The sequence below is a fragment of the Haliaeetus albicilla genome, chromosome 1 (genome assembly GCF_947461875.1).
Source record: "Haliaeetus albicilla chromosome 1, bHalAlb1.1, whole genome shotgun sequence".
NCBI lineage: Eukaryota > Metazoa > Chordata > Aves > Accipitriformes > Accipitridae > Haliaeetus > Haliaeetus albicilla.
In genome coordinates this window covers 18,812,604-18,830,760 of record NC_091483.1, presented here as the reverse complement: position 1 = coordinate 18,830,760, position 18,157 = coordinate 18,812,604, and the positions used below count along the sequence as shown (strand labels likewise).

Genomic DNA, 18,157 nt, shown 5'->3' with positions numbered 1-18,157 from the left:
AGCCCCAGGGAAAGGGGCAGCCATTTATTATCTGAAGATGCAGATTAGGCAGAGATTTGCTTTTGAAGGCTAATAAGACATTTGAAAGACTGTGTGTTATCTAAGCTGCAGGTGCCATGTGTGGAAAACATGGTCATTCTTGCTTGGTGTACGGCTTAAAGTTCACAAGGTTCATGTTTGGAATGTAAAATATTTGCAAAAGGAAGCAACCAAGGCTGCTTTTGGAAACTGCTTTGAAAGGAAATGTTTGTACTCAAGCAGGCTAGTAAAGAGAAGCCTTTTTCTGTCTTGCTGAGTGACGTTATGTGAGTCATACCTGGATATTCTGCAGGGACTGGCTTGGACAAGGCCACTTTCCCAATAATTCAGAGCCTCTTAGACTGTCATTTCTTTTCTAAGAACACTGAGGCATTTAGGAACAAACATAGCAGTTGCGGTTCACAGAGAAAAACCTTAGCTGCCAAACTCCTTTCCCTCTCATTTACTCTGAAGAAACTTGAAAGAAAACAGCATTTCCTGTGGAGGCTTTTTACAGCTTCAGCCCCGGTATTAACCTCTAGCATTATACATTGCCCTTTCCTTTACTACATTTTGCTGTTCTCCCAGGTGTAACTGGCATGGCTGCTCAAGTTCACTGAATTACTCAAATGCACAGGTATGCAAAGGCTTGCAACAGAACACACGCAATGCCTGCCGAACAGGAGCTGATTCCAGGGTGTGATGAATAAAAAAGTGCCAGATGGGTAGCTGATGCAGCCTGGTAATTAAAATGTAAATAGACGTATTATGAATATATATGTTAGACTTCCTTTGTTTGTTTTCTATAGTACTGAAAATGCAAGCAGTTATTTGAAAACCGTATGGTATAAGGTGAGATAAAGATTGGATAGTTTAAAAAGTCAGTATCCCTGTGGGATGCTTTGGGCAATTCAGGTAAGCACCAGTACAGTAACGTGGCTACTTGCTGAAGGTAAAGGAGTGTGTTTGACATGGATCTTCACAACTAGAAAAGGCCTTTGGGTGATAACCAGTTGTATAAGACTCAAAGCAAAAGTGGACAGAAAGAATGATCATGCTGGCCTGTGTCACTTTTCAGATCCTTTCTGTAAAAGCTGGTTTTCCAGTAAAAAAATAGACAGGGCTAGGCTTTTCAAAAAGTCTGTTTGAGCAGCTGTCTGCTTTCTCACGGTTGTGGTTGTTCAGCATTGTGTTTGTCATTCCTAGTGAATTCAGTGCCAGTAGCTGGGATCTTCCGACTTTCAAAAATAAGCAACTTGGGTTTTGTAGTCCAATATTATTTGATTTTCTTTTTTTCTCTTTTTAAATGTCAGATACGGTCAGATTCTGTCAAAGTTGACTCTTCTGAGAGAAGTGTTTGCTCTTCTCTTATTGTTTTCTGTCTCCTTTACGTTGCTTCCTGGGGATCTCCCTTGTTGCTGTGGCCTGGTTTTCTGCCTTTTGACTCTCAAGACAGATGCCTGAGGGAGAGCCCTGTGTTGTTTGGCTAAAAGAGCAAGCAGACACTGTGCACACAAATAATTCTTATAAAAAAAAATAGTACAGTTCTGGTTTTGATGCACACAGTCTAGAACAGTTCTGGATACATAGATATGCTAATATTCTCTCTCAGACATGCCTGCCACTTCTCAAAGCTGTATTTCCCTGAGGAGTGGTGCCCTCCAAGTGTTATCCTTTATGTAAACGAGCGTAGGTAGGAGTCCTCCAGCCCATGCATTGGGATGGCGGTACATAGGTGTCCTCCCTGTGACCTGGAATACATTGTTCTTCCAACCCTCCTGTATAATTTGAATCAAGAACTACAGCTTTGCCAGCTGTTTGATTGCTGTAAATTTTGGCAGGAAAAACTTGCCTTGACAGGGTGGTTTTTGGTTTGGTTTTTTTGTTGGGTTTTTTTTTTGAGAGGATGCTTTGGGCCTGACAGGGTGAAGTACAGAGTAGAATGTAGCTTTAAAATACTGTTAGCCATTTATTTTACAAAATTTGGATGGTGGTCACTCTTGGGGAATGATATGCGGAGGGTTTATCTACAATACTTATTTCTTTCCAGACGAAAATGGTGTTATAATTCTCATCAAGAGTTGTACTTAATTATAAAATTTCAGTTTGGAATTGTCTTCAGTTTTATTTTTTGTTAAATTAGACAGATCTATGTGTTGTCTTCAGTACACTGCCTTTTTCCGTTGTCCACTTCCTCCTTTCTTCTCCCTTAAAGGGATCATATAAAGAATGTATAAGGATGGCTAAATTAATTTATTGCACGTTCTGCACTGACCGACAGACCTGTAACATTCGCTGAATACTTTGGCAGGATTTTGTAGAATCTGGGTTTTTTCCTTTCCTAGAGAACTCTTCTTGAACTGTTCTTTTTTGTTTGTTTGTTTTGATACAAGTACTCCTTATATGGAAAAACTAAACATGGAAGGTATTTTTAAAATTATGTGAAAAACTTTCAATAACATATGCTTTAGGGGCGTAACTTTTACTTAAATTGCTGACAGAAAAGCAAATTGCCTAGTCTTGACTGTATCCCCTTTTCAGTTTGTATGTAATGTGGAAGTCCAGGCCTTTTGAGGCCAGGATCACATGCTTGCTCGTGGATCATACTGAGCAATGGCTGGGGTTTTTGTTAGGCTCTCCCTGTACTAACATGTTATAATGTCACAGTTTACCTAATGAGGTGAATGAGATAGTGCAGATCAGGATGCTTAGAAGTAAAATTTGTGCTTAAAAGTGGACAGAAGCTTGATCTTCAGGAATGTCTTGGGGAGTGGAATTTCACTAGACTGAAAAGCATTCTTAAATTCAAATAGATATTTAGTTTTTAAACAGTATCCTGTAGAACTTGCATTGAGACGCTCAAGGTGACATTGGAAAGAGGTAGCAGTTTTCTTCTTCAGGTGAAGAACAGTGCTGTTAGGATCCATGAGAAACAATTGCCCATGTTTCAATCTCTGCATTAAGACAGGGAAAAAGGGTTGAGATAACATCTCTCTATGACGGTATTACCAGTTGTTCTGCTGTTCTTGTCTCCTTAAAATTAACTGGAATTAATGAAGATTTCTCTACCTGCCAGATGTTTCAAATGGTGAGTCTGCTAGAGAAGTTTAGGAAATTGATGGCTAGAGTTTGTAAAACATGGGCAGATTTTTTTTTTTAGTGGTTGATTACAATAGAATCGCCACACTATTTCATGTTTGCTGTATTAGCTGAATGAGTAAAGCATCAGTAATTTCATCTTTCTTCAAAAACCCTCTTTTAAAAAGTGCTCTTGGATTGTTCAGATGCCAAGGTGTTGCTGATCTGCCATGAGCATTTTCAATAGGAACTTTTGTTGGAACATTATTTATCCAGCCCATTTTCCTGCCAGCGCAAGAAGATTGTTCTGTACTTCCTAGTGTCCTGTCTTAGGCTAAATAATCCATTGCCTCAGCCTTCCCACACAAATGACATTTCTTGCTGGGGGTTGTGTGTGTGTTTGAGATGGAACCTTCAGAATGTTTAGGACAGAATTGTACTTGGAGCCTTCCTCATCTCCCATCTATGTCCTGTTTCTCCCAAGAGAAAAGATTTCATTGTTGGAAGTGCCCAGTGGGTGAAGCACAGCGAGTCTAAGTGTTATTTCTGTTAGAGTTAGGGGTTAGGTAAATCTCTGTCACTGAGAACAAGAGAGGAAATGCCTCTTACAACTGATTTGATAGGAAGAGACTTGTTTTTAGCTGGACTCACTTCTGGTAAAACGGCAGGCATTATTTAGTCTTCAAGAAAAATTACTGCATAGAGTTTTTTCTTTCTTCTTACAAATAAGCATGTATGATAAATACTGTGAGAATTATGGGTGGTTTTCGGGGGGGGGTGGGTTTTTGTTGTTGTTGTTGTTTTGTTTTGTTTGTTTGTGGTGAGCATGAGCCTTTCGAGCTATCTTTTGCTTCTAAAGTACTATCTTGAAAGTCTATGTTCAGTAAGCTGCTCATAGAATCATAGAATTGTTTAGGTTGGAAAAGACCTTTAAGATCATCAACTGTCAACCCAACACCACCATGCCCACTAAACCATGTCCTGAAGTGCCTTGTCTACGTGTTTTTTTGAACACCTCCAGGGGTGGGGACACCACCACTTCCCTGGACACCACTTCCCTGCTGTTTGTGTGTTGAATCTTGCACTGAAAGAATAGCATCAAGCTGATACCTCTGAGAGTTTCAACAAGAAACGCATCTACAGCTCTCAGCGCAAGTGGTTGCTCCTAAGTCAGTGTGTCTAGGCCTCTTTTCCCTGGATCAGACTAAAGCAGCTTAATGTAAAACTAAATTTCCGTAGCAGTCATGGAAAGACTGAGAGCATACAGACTGCTGGCATGAGCGTACACCGAGACCAAGACCAACTTTCTGTTCTTGTAGGCTAATTAGGGATTGCCGAGAATTTCATGATAGAGCATTTTAATAATCAGCTATTAATGAAAAGCAAATGGGGAGAAACGTATTCAAAGCTGAATTCACCCCCCAGAACAGGAGCAGTGCTAGCTTGCATGCTGCTGGTGCTGTGTGCTGCCACCACAACTAGAATGAAAAGAGGGAGGCAATGAAGGCAACATTTAAGTTCTTCAAACTGCATAGCACCTGGGGAAAAGATTTCTGAGTTCTAGTATAGTCGAGAAATTAAAACCCTTCCAAGTTGTCTTTGGGCAAACATGTCCAACAGGTTTGAGAAGAGGAAAGCACTTGGTCTGTCTAACTGAGGGAAGAGAAAGGAGAGGGGAATAACATCTATAGGCCAGTTCAACTTTACAGCTGCTTGAAAAATGCAAAGCTCATAATAGATGGGTGTTGTAACCATGGGATGTTTTCTGTCCTGCAGGCATGCATATCATTCTGTTTCAACACCTCCTGTTTGCCCTCAGAAAAACATAGCTGATGTGAAACTCCAAACAGGACCCACACCTGTACAAAGCTCTGATGCAGTCATTATCCACCCTGGTGCTATGCTCGCGATGCTGGATCTTCTGGCTTCTGTTGGATCAGCTACACACCCAGAGGTAGCAAAAAAATTCTGCTGTCTTAAGCTTTGAGAGTGACTGGGAAAAAGGATGGCTCCGGGAAATAGGGAAAACCAATGATGTCCTCTCATTTTGTGCTGCAAAACTAACACATTTCACAGACTAATTGAGTTGAATAACTGGTGACATAGAGGTCTGATAGAAATTGCTTTATTTCACAGGCTTTGTTTTGTCTCTTTCAAGCACTTGGCAACAATGTAATTTTAAAGAAATGTCTGAAGTGGCCATCAGATAAATTTGCAAGCACTGTGATTAATTCATGTTTTCCCTGATGTATCAGGTGTTAACACGTAGTACGAGGAGGATGTGGGATTGTACATTATAGCTCGATGTATATGTGCTGTTTGAAATAGCTGGAATATGTTCTAGTTCCAAAATTGTACTGCCTGCTTTATAGAATCCCCAAACCAAAACCTCTACTGGAGGTTTCTATATAAAGGATTTGCTGGGCATTTTTTGAAGTTGCTTAGGTATATTTTGTTTGAGATGTCTTCCCTGAAGAACATTGCTTTGTTTGTTTGGTTTTTTTTTTTAAAAAAGTTCCAAAAGCTTACAAGAATTGCTAGACTTGATTCCTCCTCCTTGTCCTCTACCAGTGATAAGTATGGCAACTTTCTGTCTTCAGGGCATTAATTTGGCAGTTATGTTGCATATATCTTAAATATTGTAGAGATTATGATGATGATGGGGAGCCGAATGAAGCCCCCGTAATCCAAGGGGAAATGGTTAGTGACCTGCTACACGATTTAGACACACACAAGTCTATGGGTCCACCCAAGGGTACTGAGGATGCTGGTGGAACTGCTTACCAAGCCACTTTCCATCAGCAGTCCTGGCTAACCAAGGAGGTCCCAGTTGACTGGAGGTTAGCAAATGTGATGCCCATCTACAAGAAGGGCTGGAAGGAGGATCTGGGGAACTACAGGCCTGTCAGTCTTACCTCGGTGCTGGGAAAGGTTATGGAGCAGATCATCCTGAGTGCCATCACATGGCACAAACAGGACAACCAGGTGATGAGGCCCAGTCAGCAGGGGTTTGTGAAGGGCAGGTCCTGCTGATCTTCTGTGATAATGTGACCCACTGAGTTGATGAGGGAAAGGCTGTGGGTGTTGTCTACCTGCACTTTAGTAAAGCCTTTGACACCGTTTCCCACAGCATTCTCCTGGAGAAACTGGCTGCTCATGGCTTGGACACATGTGCTTTTCACTGGGTAAAAAAAAACTGGCTGGCTGGACAAGCCCAGAGTTGTGGTGACTGGAGTTAAATCCAGTTGGTGGCCAGTCACAAGTGGTGTTCCCCAGGGCTCAGTACTGGGGCCAGATCTGTTTAATATCTTTATCAATGATCTGGACGAGGGGATCAAGGGCACCCTCAGCAAGTTTGCAGATGACACCTAGCTGGGAGGGAGGGTTGATCTGCTTGAGAGTAAGAAGGCTCTGCAGAGGGATCTGGACAGGCTGGATCGATGGGCCGAGGCCAATTGCATGAGGTCCAACAAGGCTAAGTGCCAGGTCGCGTACTTGGGTCACAACAATCCCATGCGACACTACAGGCTTGGGGAAGAGTGGCTGGAAAGCTGCCTGGCGGAAAAGGACCTGGGACATGGTTTAGTGGTGGACTTGGCAGTGTTAGGTTAATGGTTGGACTCGCTCTTAAGGGTCTTTTCCAACCTAAAATGATTCTGTGATTCTGTGTTAAGTTAATAGGAATAGCTTAGCAGTCAAAGATAAAAGTTCTTAGTACACGCTAAGCACATAGAACTTCTAAACTGACTCACTTCTGCTGGTGAAAAGGACAGGTTAGTTTAACCATTCCTACCTGAATTGTTTTTCTTTACAGTGGTTGTAGTAATCCTTCCTATAACTTGTTACCCTTTTTCATAAAGAGGTGAAAGTGTCTCTTCACACACACGCATGCACATATTTAAGTATAGGACGTTTTGTGTATTTATTGCTAATGGTAGTTTCCTCTTCGTTGTTACGCAGAAGGGCTTTCTTTTACTTGCCTTCTCAGTTTGTGTCTTCTCAAGTTGTGTGCTCTTCTTTTTTTCAGCATGCGCTGGATCTTCAGCTGGCAGTGGCCAATATCCTGCAATCTCTAGTACACACAGAGAGAAACCAGCAAGTCATGTGCGAAGCTGGGCTCCATGCACGGCTTCTACAAAGATGCAGCGCTGCTCTGGCTGATGAGGACCACTCGCTGCATCCGCCACTCCAAAGGATGTTTGAAAGGCTGGCCTCACAGGCGCTGCAGCCAATGGTGTTGAGGTCAGAAAGATAGCACTGAAGTCCAGTTGAGCTGAGGCCTGCTGCCTGCACTGTTGCTGGCTGGCTGTAAATGGCTCGGATTGGTAGAGAGCATAAGTGACCTTGTGTGGTAGTGATCTCATGGGATCCCATTTTATTTCTTATCAGATAGACTGTCTTGCTTCTGTTAATCAGTGTGTAACCCTGGAGACGCTGGGAACTGGAGGACAGGGGAGGAGGGAGAAGTATGGAGCGGGGAAATCTGTTTGATGTTTTTCACAGAGATTGTGCTGAAGTTAAATGCTTGCTTTCTTCCTGCAAATCTTGAGAGGCTATCAAAAATGCCATTCCTGACTAGGTCCTCAGGAAGAGGAAGCATGAGGATGGATTCCTTGACATTGTGCAATGTTGAACACCTCAGATTGGAAAAGATTTGGGCCAGCAGTTTTATTTAGCGCTTTAGTTTGTGTGAAGGAAATGCAGGAATGTGATATGAGAGGTGTCTGGAAAAATCTGGGGATTCATCACTTTAAAAAGTTGCTCTTTCTGTGTATTAATGCAAATAGGTTTGTACATCTATGCTAGTACTAGAAAAGCAAGCTTGAAAAGTTTATGAGTATATTTTGAACCATTTGTTCAATACCCACACAGTTGTATGATAGTTTGGATTGCTTGCTAGATTCTGGGGAGACCTTCTTGCATCCTTCACATATAAAAAGGGGGCTTATAAGAATGACGGAGAGAGACTTTTACCAGGGCCTGTAGTGACAGGACCAGGGGTAAGGGTTTTAAACTGAAAGAGGGTGGATTTAGATTGGGCATAAGGAAGACATTTTTTACAATGAGTGTGTTGAGACACTGGAAGAGGTTGCCCAGAGAAGCTGTAGATGCCCCATCATTGGAAGTGTTCAAGGTCAGGTTGGGTGGGGCTTTGAGCAACCTAATACAGTGAAAGATGTCCCAGCCCACAACAGAGAGGTTTGGACTAGATGGTCTAGTCTTCCGTCATACAACTGAGTATGACATGCAGCCACAAGAGCTGCTCGGTTCACTTCGGTGGCATGTAGCCGTGTCAGAAATGATTCTGCAAGGAGCACGCTTGTTGGTAGTTCCATCGCAGGAACTTAAGCATAGACACTGATAGCCTAGGTACCTGTAGATACAGATATTATAGTTATCTATAGATACAGATGTTGATACCTGTGGAACCATCCCCCAGCCAAATAGGACACATGGGTAAAACAAAGCTGAGGTCAGTTACTCACTTCAGCCTGTGGTTTGCCTTTCCAGATGAGTTCAGCTTGCTGAATGTGCATCAGTGAGCATCCTGATTTTCTCCTACAGGATGCAGCAGCCTCCTGCCAAGTCTCTGGAATGAAGAGAAGGGAATTGGGAGCTTTATCAAAATTGTTTGATTAGTTAAAATAATGCTAACCTTTGAGAGCAGTGTTCAAAACTTAAATAGTTTCGAATGGATCAGATGTGTTTCTTGTAATTAGTTTATTTTCTTAGTTAAAAGTTATGTTTATTACAATTACTGTCTTTTTTAAAAACGGTATTAGATTTGGTGCCATTCTAGGCAAATAAATAGACAAAATGATTTGTAAATTTTTTTATTCTCTTTCTTAGGGAATTTTTACGCTTGGGAAATCCTTTGAATTGTGGAGCTTGGGACAAAAAGCTGTTGAAACAGTACCGAGTGCACAAACCCAGCTCACTGAGTTTTGAACCGGAAATGAGAAGTAGGTGCTGAAGTGCGAGAAAGTTGCATAAAGAATGCTTCACTGACATCCCCCAATTGCATACTTCTGTAAAATTTGTAGATAAGCATCCATAAAAACCTAACTCCGCCCTGGCTTTGAATGAATGTGAAATCATCAGAACAGTTTGATTGGAAAAAGTTCTAAAAGCAGAAGGAATGTAGTACTTGTATTTAATATATATCCAGTGAGGTAATTGTAATTTTTTTATTTTAGGAACAGTAACTACTAAATATGACAGTAGTTTGCTTTTAAGTCTTCAGAAGATCATGAGTTTGTAGTTATTTAACAGTAAAAGGAAAAATATTTTTCTCAGATACTTTCATGTGCACATCATGTCATTAAGTCTGTGTAGTGTCTCTCATGGGTTCAGTAAGGTGTCAGATAAGATAACTGAAATTCCTACACTTAAGCATAATTCCATTTATTTCAGCTAGACTCAAGAACCTGGCTCATCATTAGCATCACTAGTAATGAGAAAGAAATAGAAAGAATTAAAAAGGAAAAAAAAAGCATAATATACATAATCTGGCAGAATGTCAATCTAATAATTGTTTATCTTAGAAAGAGGTAGAATTTGGAGTTGGAACACCCACTCTGAATTCTTAAATCTGCTTTAAAATAAAAAAAAAAAAAAGGGCCTGAGGGAACACGATGATAACTCAGTTTCAATTTTAGTCCTGGAATTAACACTGTGGGAAGGTATTATTCACAATATATTTTGATAGAATATTCACTAGATATCCCCAGATTATAGACAGACACACATACATGTGTGCAGTGGAAATTTTCATTATACCTTTGAGTGGTACCCTGTCATGGAAGTTCATCCGTCTGACAGAGTGCTTCATATTCTATCAGCAATTACACATCAGCTCTGATTTTTCACACTGGAAAGTTACATCTGTTTTCCAGCCATTGAATGAATCAATCTGATAAACTGCACTGAATATCTGTAACTGATGGATTCCTCCAGCTGATCCAAACTTCTCTTGCAGATGCACTCTTTCCTGTATTAGCCATGAGTTGCAGAGCTTGGGAATAGCTGTTCGTGTAGTATAGGAGAGTCTCAGTAAATGGTAATACAAAGAAATTATTGATAAGTTTCCAAAGCACGTGATACTTATTTCTATGTGTCAACTCAGTCATTGTATGGCCAGTTGTAACACATAGCTAAAAATACCTTAGTTGAAATGTTTGAATTATTTAAAAGGAACTAGAAAGCATCCTGGATGGTACTGAATTACAAGCATTAAAAAATGAAATAAATAAACAAAATAACTGAGCTCATGTTACGTCATCAGGTTCAGTACATTTAAAAAGAAGAGAGAAGGAGAGATTCAACTTCTCTCTAGGCCAGTGCTTTCTTTATTTATTTATTTTTAATAGGGTATTATCACAGGGGAAGGTAAACAATGAAAATTGTGAAAATGTGACTCTGAAAAGTTTTTAACCTAGGAAAGAGAAGGCAAAGCTAGCTTCTGAATACAAGTTATATTAAATTTCCTAAGCTAAGCTTACTGAGTCTTTCTGCTTATTGAGAGCTCTGAGACTTTTGGCTCAGAGTTAACTGCATCTGAAAAACAGGAAGCAGAGTTGTTCCTGCCTGTTAAGTCAGGTAGCAGGAACGTACCTGAAAGGGAGCCTCTGCGAAAGGGACACTTTCCTGATGTTAGGTAATGGTATGGCCTCTTGGCTCAGTTTTTTGGCATTACCATAGACTTTCTGTAATACCTTGCTCAAGATACTCATGTCTCTGCCTCAGTTGAATGTTTTTTATAGTGAGAGCAATGCTTCCCGACTCATCATCTTCTAACTGAGAGGCTGAACTGGTCAACGATGATTGACAATTCAGCTATTGCATTGGAAGCATTACTTGAAAAGTCCAAATAAATAGTCTGAAAATGCTTCCTGTTTGCAATGTTGTGTTGTTTCTTGGCTTCTACTGTAGATAGCATGGTTACCTCAATGGAAGGTCTGGGTTCTGACAGCGTCTTTGGTTTGCATGAAGACAGCCACTATCGGATAAGCAAGAGCCTACTCAAGCCAGCAGAAGGGAGCACAGTACCCCTGACAAGAGTGAAATGTTTGGTCTCCATGACAACCCCACATGATATCAGGCTTCACGGATCATCAGTTACGCCGGCGTTCATTGAGTTTGACACGTCTCTTGAAGGGTTTGGGTAAGGTCCTACAGTGCTCTCAAATAACAGGGGGCACAGTGCAATGTTTTCTTACTTTATTCTTTCAGAGAAACAGTTGGGACTTTTAATGGACTGTTTGCAAACCAGAAACAAATGAATTCTTTAAAGAAACAAAACGAATACTTCAAGCCACATAAATTTCCACTCTGTCATTCATTAATGCCTTGAAACCAAATGCTTGCTTGCCGTGTGTGAAAGTAGAAGTAGGTTTGTATCTAAACGTTGATAGTTACCTTCTCAGTTCTGGATTTCATGTGCTTTTTAAAACAAAGGAATGCCAACTTACCCTTGCAGAAACTCATTAGTTGCTAGGATTTACATGTGACATTTGGATGGCTCCAATGCTCTGAAACCCACTTAAAATTGCTGAAGAACTTGGAGGTGCAAAAGTGGGCAAATTGGAAATACAAGTAGAGCAGAGAAGGCATCTATGCTGAGTCCAAATAACTGGAAAAAATTATTACTAACTGGAGTTGTAACCTGAATATAATGCTTAACTCGTTTTTTTTCTTTTAGCATCTGGTATCACCTTCACTTACTGTTTTTTGCTCTCTAATTAAACACCTGCTGAGTGAGGCACTTTATGAGGATCATGTAAAATGATTTAGCTTGACTGTTCAGAAGATGAAAACATGACACCATTCTCAGCATCTGTTTAAGGAAAACGTTTTGTCGTCTTGGTTATAAAGATGGAATAGAAAAACCTCAAAACACTCATTTTGTTCTGTGCTAAGGGGTAAATACCTCAAAATTGCTACAAAAATTCAGACCCATAGTATAAGGAACAGGTATTCTCTAACTGCCTGCAGACTGCTCTGTAGGCGGAGGCTCGCATATAGGCTGAAAGCCAGTAACTCAGAGAGGGTAGTGTTGTGAGATACGTGCAAGTCGGACAATTGTGAATGGTACCTCAAATGATAAGTAATTGTTCAGAATTTCCCAGAAGCTTGGTTAAAAACCTTGACTAGAAGCTTTATTAAAAGGTTTTTAGTGACACGAACCACCAAAAATGATGACTGTGAAGCCCAAAGGAGCCTGACAAATTCTTGTATGAGATGAGTAGCTCCTCAATGGGTTTTTTTGGTGTCTTTTTTTTTTGAAAGAATCGTGAGAAGAGGTAGAACTGTTGTCCACAGCTGTACCATAATTTCATACAAACAGAAAAACCTGACAGAATCATTCATCTTGTCTTTTTCTTTCCAGACCTTATATTTATACTACTGTGTTTCTTAAATCTATTTCTGTTCTGAGGTGGCCTTTGACAGAGCCAGTTGCATCTTAGTGCACTTGTTCCAGTTTATTTGGGATAACTGGTCTAAGAGTAGAGCCAACCTGGATATTTGGGAGCTCTGCTGCTCTGCATTCTCTTTTCAGCTTTGCAAAGCAAGGATGCAGCACCTGTCTTGCATCTAGCCTTCATATCCAATGTAGTCAGGGACAGACTTTTATTTGCAAAGAAATGGTGCTCAAAGTTCTGTTCTACATGCTTCATAAGAGAAAAGAAAATGTTTTGGACCTAAGAAGAACTTGAAATAGGCTAGCAAAATGAATTGTTACTGTGGTTGCTCCAGGAGATTTGTAGGTGCTAGTAACGTGTCTAGAAGTAAGCCACATAATGCAGCTGTGACTTCATGTAATTTCAACAAGTCACCTAAGAAGGCTGCTATAATCAATAATAAAAAAAAAAAAAACTCTAAAAACTTCTTGATCTGTTTTAAAGTGCCAGGGTGTTTCATGAATTCAACAGTTGGTGGACCCTTGCAAGTTCTCTGCTTAAAGAGAACATGCTTGTAACACCAATGGGGGATTCACCCAGAGAAGAACATTTTCAAGAGGGAGGAAGAAGTATATGATGAGAACTGTAATCAAAAGGAAGATAGTAGTGACCAGAACCGTGGACTGCTGTCGCTTTCAAGATGCGTGGTCAAGTTAACTCTTCATAGCTTACATGAGAACAAAGTAACTCCCTAGCTCTGTTGGACAACTCAGCTACAGTATACTTAAAGTAGCCTGCTGAAGTGTAAACGTCAATAAAATGATGATTCTTCAGCGAGTGGAAAAGCCGTCATTTTGCCTCCAGTAGGACAATCTATACAAACTGGAAGCTGAACTCCTGTGGGGTTTCACTCCACTTTGGCTAGGCTGGTCACTGAAATGATCTGGGCTCTTAAAATCTTTTAGTACTTAAGGGAGGTACTCCTTATATCTGTTTCCATTGTGTCCACAGCATCAGTGGCTCTTGCAAGGACCAAATGTAGCTAATTTGGTGAAGTATGATGTTACTGTGAGAGCATACGTACTTCAAATAAGAACAACATAGTATGCAATTACCAGATCCTTTGGATATTTAGCTAATCTGTCTCTTTTAGAGTCCAGAACATCTCAAAGGCTGCAGTGAGTTATGGTTGCCCACAAGGGAGCATCTTAGGCTATGGAGCCATGTGGGTATAAGTCCCTGCACCTTTGCGCCAAAGATATATGCTGCCAAAGCTCCTTGCACTGGAGATACTTTAGCCTCACAAGGAGAAATCTTGAGAATTCACTTCTACTTCTCATGAATACATACAGTTAAGGAGAGTGATGGTGTGCTTATGGTATATTTTCCTAGGCTATATTTTGTTTGTATTGAACTCTGGTTATATTGACTTTCATAAACTCTAGTGTGTTACTGGTCCTCTGTTTAACAGCTGCCTGTTCTTGCCAAGTTTGGCTCCCCATAATGCACCTACAAATAATGCTGTTACAACAGGACTTATTGACGGTGCAGTTGTCAGTGGAATTGGAACTGGTAAGTACTTGACTATGACTGTTACTCCGTAACAGCAGTGTTTTGTGTCTGATGTTTAGTTTTCTTATATTTCTCTGTTAGCCATGAAGTGATAGTATGGTGTTGGATATTGTACACTCATAATTGAGAACTTTTTCTGTCCTTTTTGTGTTTCTGTTGCTTTTTGCCCCCAAGTCAATGAAAAGCAATATAAAATACAAATGTGTGATTGCTTTAAAATACAAGGCTTTCAGCAGAAGGTTAAGTTGTAATCAAGAGAAGCGTGTGAATAATGAACCTGGATGGATTAAGAACAAGTTGAGGTAGTAGTGTGAAGACTATAGTAAACATAGAAGGAATTGTAAAGCTGTACTTGTGGCTTTGTTCTGCTGAATTCTTGACTGAATTTGTTACAGGTGTAGTTACACACATCATCACAAAAATCTCATCTAATTTGTTTGCTCTCCCTTATACTTGTCCACTGTGGGCTGTTCACCCTACAGGAACTTGATGTGCTGTGGTGCAAATCGAACATGATCACTTAATTTAAAAAAGGTGTTAAGTCTAAAAACTAAGTTGAAGGTTTACTGCAGTAAGATGGAATTAGTGTTAGGCAGTACTTGAAGTCTGTGAGCTCATTGTTCTGTGGGAGCACCCCAGGAGATGAAAGGGAGTCAGGTGTATGTGGTGGAGAGCTCTTCAACAAAGGCTTCTTCAGTGAGTCACACCTATGGAAGAAGCATCTCATCGTGATATTAGCAGTTTGAGGGCCTGATCTGTTTCCACTTTTTTTGTCTAGGGAACTGAAACTGGGTTGTTCTGACCAAGCACACCTTCAGAGTTGATTTTTGGTTTTAGAATAGGAGGCAATAGTATGCAATTCTTGCTTTGCTTTGTTTTGAAACAAAGCTCCTCTGAGCTAGCTTTATGTGACTTTTCCTCCAAGCTTGAGTCAGAAATGAAAGTAGTAACATTGAAGTCCATGAAGGAAAAGTTTGAGAAAGCACAGCTGGTATCAACTGAGCTGATAGGAAAAAAGGAACAGGAACAAGTAGGGTAGCCTAAGTACTGGCTACTGCAGCTATATAATGGGCTTTGATTTTTGTTTTTAGGTGAAAGATTTTTCCCACCACCATCTGGTTTAAGCTACTCAACTTGGTTTTGTATTGAACATTTTAGTACACCTCCTAATAACCATCCTGTGAGACTTCTTACTGTAGTGCGGCGTGCAAACTCCTCGGAGCAGCATTATGTATGCCTTGCCATTGTCCTCTCAGCAAAAGACCGGTCACTGATTGTTTCAACTAAAGAAGAATTGCTTCAAAATTATGGTAAGAGCTGTGTCATGTCATCAGCTAATCCTGACAATATTGTGGGGATGCTACAGCAAGTTTATTTTGAACCTAGTATCTAGAAGAATTGGGTGTGATGGAACTTTTAGTTGCAGCTTCACCAGCTCCAAATGGGTTTTGACAATGGAAAAATGCAAAATATAAACATTCATGTAGAAATTAAGGAGCTCTTACAATTTCTAAACAAGATTCAGTATCTGCATATAAAGAAAATTTTTTGCGCAAACCCCAAGTATTATAAATTTGAAGGAGGGGATTACATCATTGTTTTTGAAAGGTTTTTGCCTTTTATTTATCTTGTATTATTCATTTTAGACATCATCTCTTAAGGTGCAAATATAACTATCTTTGCTTTGAAGAAGTTTGGAAATAGTAAACCAACAGGTTGTGAAGGCTTTTTCAATCTGAATAGTCCCAACACTGGAGGGCTATTTGAAGGCAATCAGTCATTTGCTTCCTGTTTTAATGCTGTGATCAGTTTTCAGAAAGAGTTTGTAGCTTCATTCAGTATCTGTGATCAAAGGTGGAATTACAGGAAGTGCAGTGAAGATCTAAGTGAAGTTGGTGAGGCCAGTGAATTTGCTGGAGTGCGCTATCGGTGCAGTTGGGGGCTTCAGACTTAGCCATCTCCTGTCTTGTCCTCCATCAGAGCCTCCAAAAATGGTCAGTTTTGACAGACCGTTTATGCACGGTGGCTGTGGAGGAGCTGAGAAGAGCAGGACAGCCTTCTGCATATGTTTCAGGCTTAGCTCTTGTCATGGTTTCAGCCCAGCCAGTAACAAAGCACCAGGCAGCCCCTCGCTCACTCCTCTCTTCCCCAGCCACGGTGGGATGAGGCGAAAATATAAAGGCAGGCTCGTGGGTTGAGATAAGGACTGGGAGGGATCACTCCCCGTTATGGTCACAGGCAAAAGACAGGCTCAACTTGGGGAAAAACCAAAATCAATTTAATTTACTACAAATCAGAACAAACCAAGGATATTAGGAAGTAAAACCAAACCTTAGAACACCTTCCCCCCACCCCTCCCTCCTTCCCGGCTCAACTCCACTTCCAATTCTCCACTCCCGGCAGTGCAGGGGAACAGGGGATGGGGGTTGGGTTCAGCTCCCCACACTTTGTCTCTGCCGCTCCTTCCTCCTCAGGGGGAGGACTCCTCACTCCACCGTGCAGTCTCAGTGGGAGACAGTCTCTCCCACGGGAGACAGTCCTTCACGAACTTATTCCAACGTGAGTCCTTTCCGCGGGCTTCAGTTCTTCCCAGACTTCCCTGGTGTGGGTCCTTTCTGCAGGCCAATCTTCAGTCACAGACTGCTCCAGCATGGGCTTTCCCATGGAGTCATGGCCATCCTCGGGAGCATCTGCTCCACCGTTCACCTCCATGGGCTGGGGGGGGACAGCCTGCCGTCTCACCACGGGCTGCAGTGGCATCATCCTCCTCCGGCACACCTCCTCCCCTCCTTCTGCACTGACCTCGGTGTCTGCAGAGGGGTTCCTTTCACATTCCAATCCCCCTGCTCGCTGCAGGTTCCCCTTCTTAAATGCGTTATCCCAGAGGCGCTCCCACCGTCACTGTTTGGGTCGGCCTTGGTCAGAGACGGGTCCAACTTGGAGCCAGGGAAGTTTCTAGCAGTTTTTCACAGGAGCCACCCCTGCGGCCCCCTCCACCGCTACCAAAAAAACTGTGCCACACAAACCCATAACAGCTCTTTACCAAACCAACATGCTGGGTTACAAGTGGTTATCAAAAATCTGTTCCTGCTTCTGTTCTTTCCTTTTGAGTAGCAGGCACTAATAAAGAATTTGTACAACTGTTGTTATTTAAAAAAAAACAGCGAAGCAGACTGTTATAGAATATTCCTTCTTTTCATGATAAGTGGACGTTTGCATCATTAACTGTAGTAGTTTCTCTTACTGGAAGTCAGGTTCAAAACCTAAAACCTGGGAGCTGAATAGCTATAGTATAAGGGAGGAACTAAACCTCTTAAATTACAAAGACACTGACAGTGTTTTCTTGCACCAAATTCTTATAAGAGAGAATTATGTAAGTTTATCTTCATATTAATTGCTTTAGCCTGCACTGGGGCTATAGATTGTACGTTTTTAGTTTGTAAGCCTGTGTTATCTAACTCTTTAAAAGAGGTTGGATTTGAAGAGGCTTTGTCAGAGAAGATCTGAAGGTCTCTGACTACAAAGACTGGTTTTTAATTGAACGGGATACTTTGCTTTACTGGAGTGCCACCCTGTCATGGCTAAGTCGTAGTTGGTGGTGTACCATCAAGTGCTGAGCAGGTAAGAACCTGAAGAACTGAGATGGCAGGCCTGCCAGTGCTGATGGTCTATTGTAAGAGTAAATGGGGTGGTTTAGGGATGTTTCTGTGAGCGAGAATTGTGCTCAGAGGTGTTTGGCTGAGAAAAAGAACTTGAGATTATTTTTGCATCTGAAAGTTAGTTCCAAGTACTCTGCTTTTATAATTTTCCTTGTGCTATTTCTAAAGAAATGAGTGTTCTGTCTGTGTAGGCAGCTGCTGAGGTAAGAGGATTTATGGTTTCTTTTCCTTCAATATAAAAGAATGAAGAGAGTGTGGGTCATTTTGCTTTGCAATGGAGAAGCTAATGCACCTGCAGACTGATCATGCCCTCTGGTATGAAGTCAAGTGATGCCTGTTAGAGAAATTAAAGAATTTTGTGCTGAGAACTAAAGTGTATTTCAACATTCAGAAGATAACTCAGCACCCATTAGTGAAGAAAGACCTGGG

General features: G+C 41.1%; 1 protein-coding gene across 6 annotated transcripts in view; it reads left to right on the top strand.

The window, feature by feature from the left end:
• Positions 1–18,157, top strand: part of WDFY3 (WD repeat and FYVE domain containing 3) — a 185,563-nt gene that overhangs the window by 99,626 nt on the left and 67,780 nt on the right. For all 6 annotated transcript variants that reach the window (XM_069780681.1, XM_069780713.1, XM_069780692.1 and 3 more), the window contains 6 exons: positions 4,873–5,050; positions 7,124–7,338; positions 8,947–9,059; positions 11,029–11,260; positions 13,969–14,069; positions 15,161–15,379. In XM_069780681.1, coding sequence (XP_069636782.1) covers positions 4,873–5,050; positions 7,124–7,338; positions 8,947–9,059; positions 11,029–11,260; positions 13,969–14,069; positions 15,161–15,379 — 1,058 coding nt within the window. The remainder of the gene's footprint in view (positions 1–4,872; positions 5,051–7,123; positions 7,339–8,946; positions 9,060–11,028; positions 11,261–13,968; positions 14,070–15,160; positions 15,380–18,157) is intronic.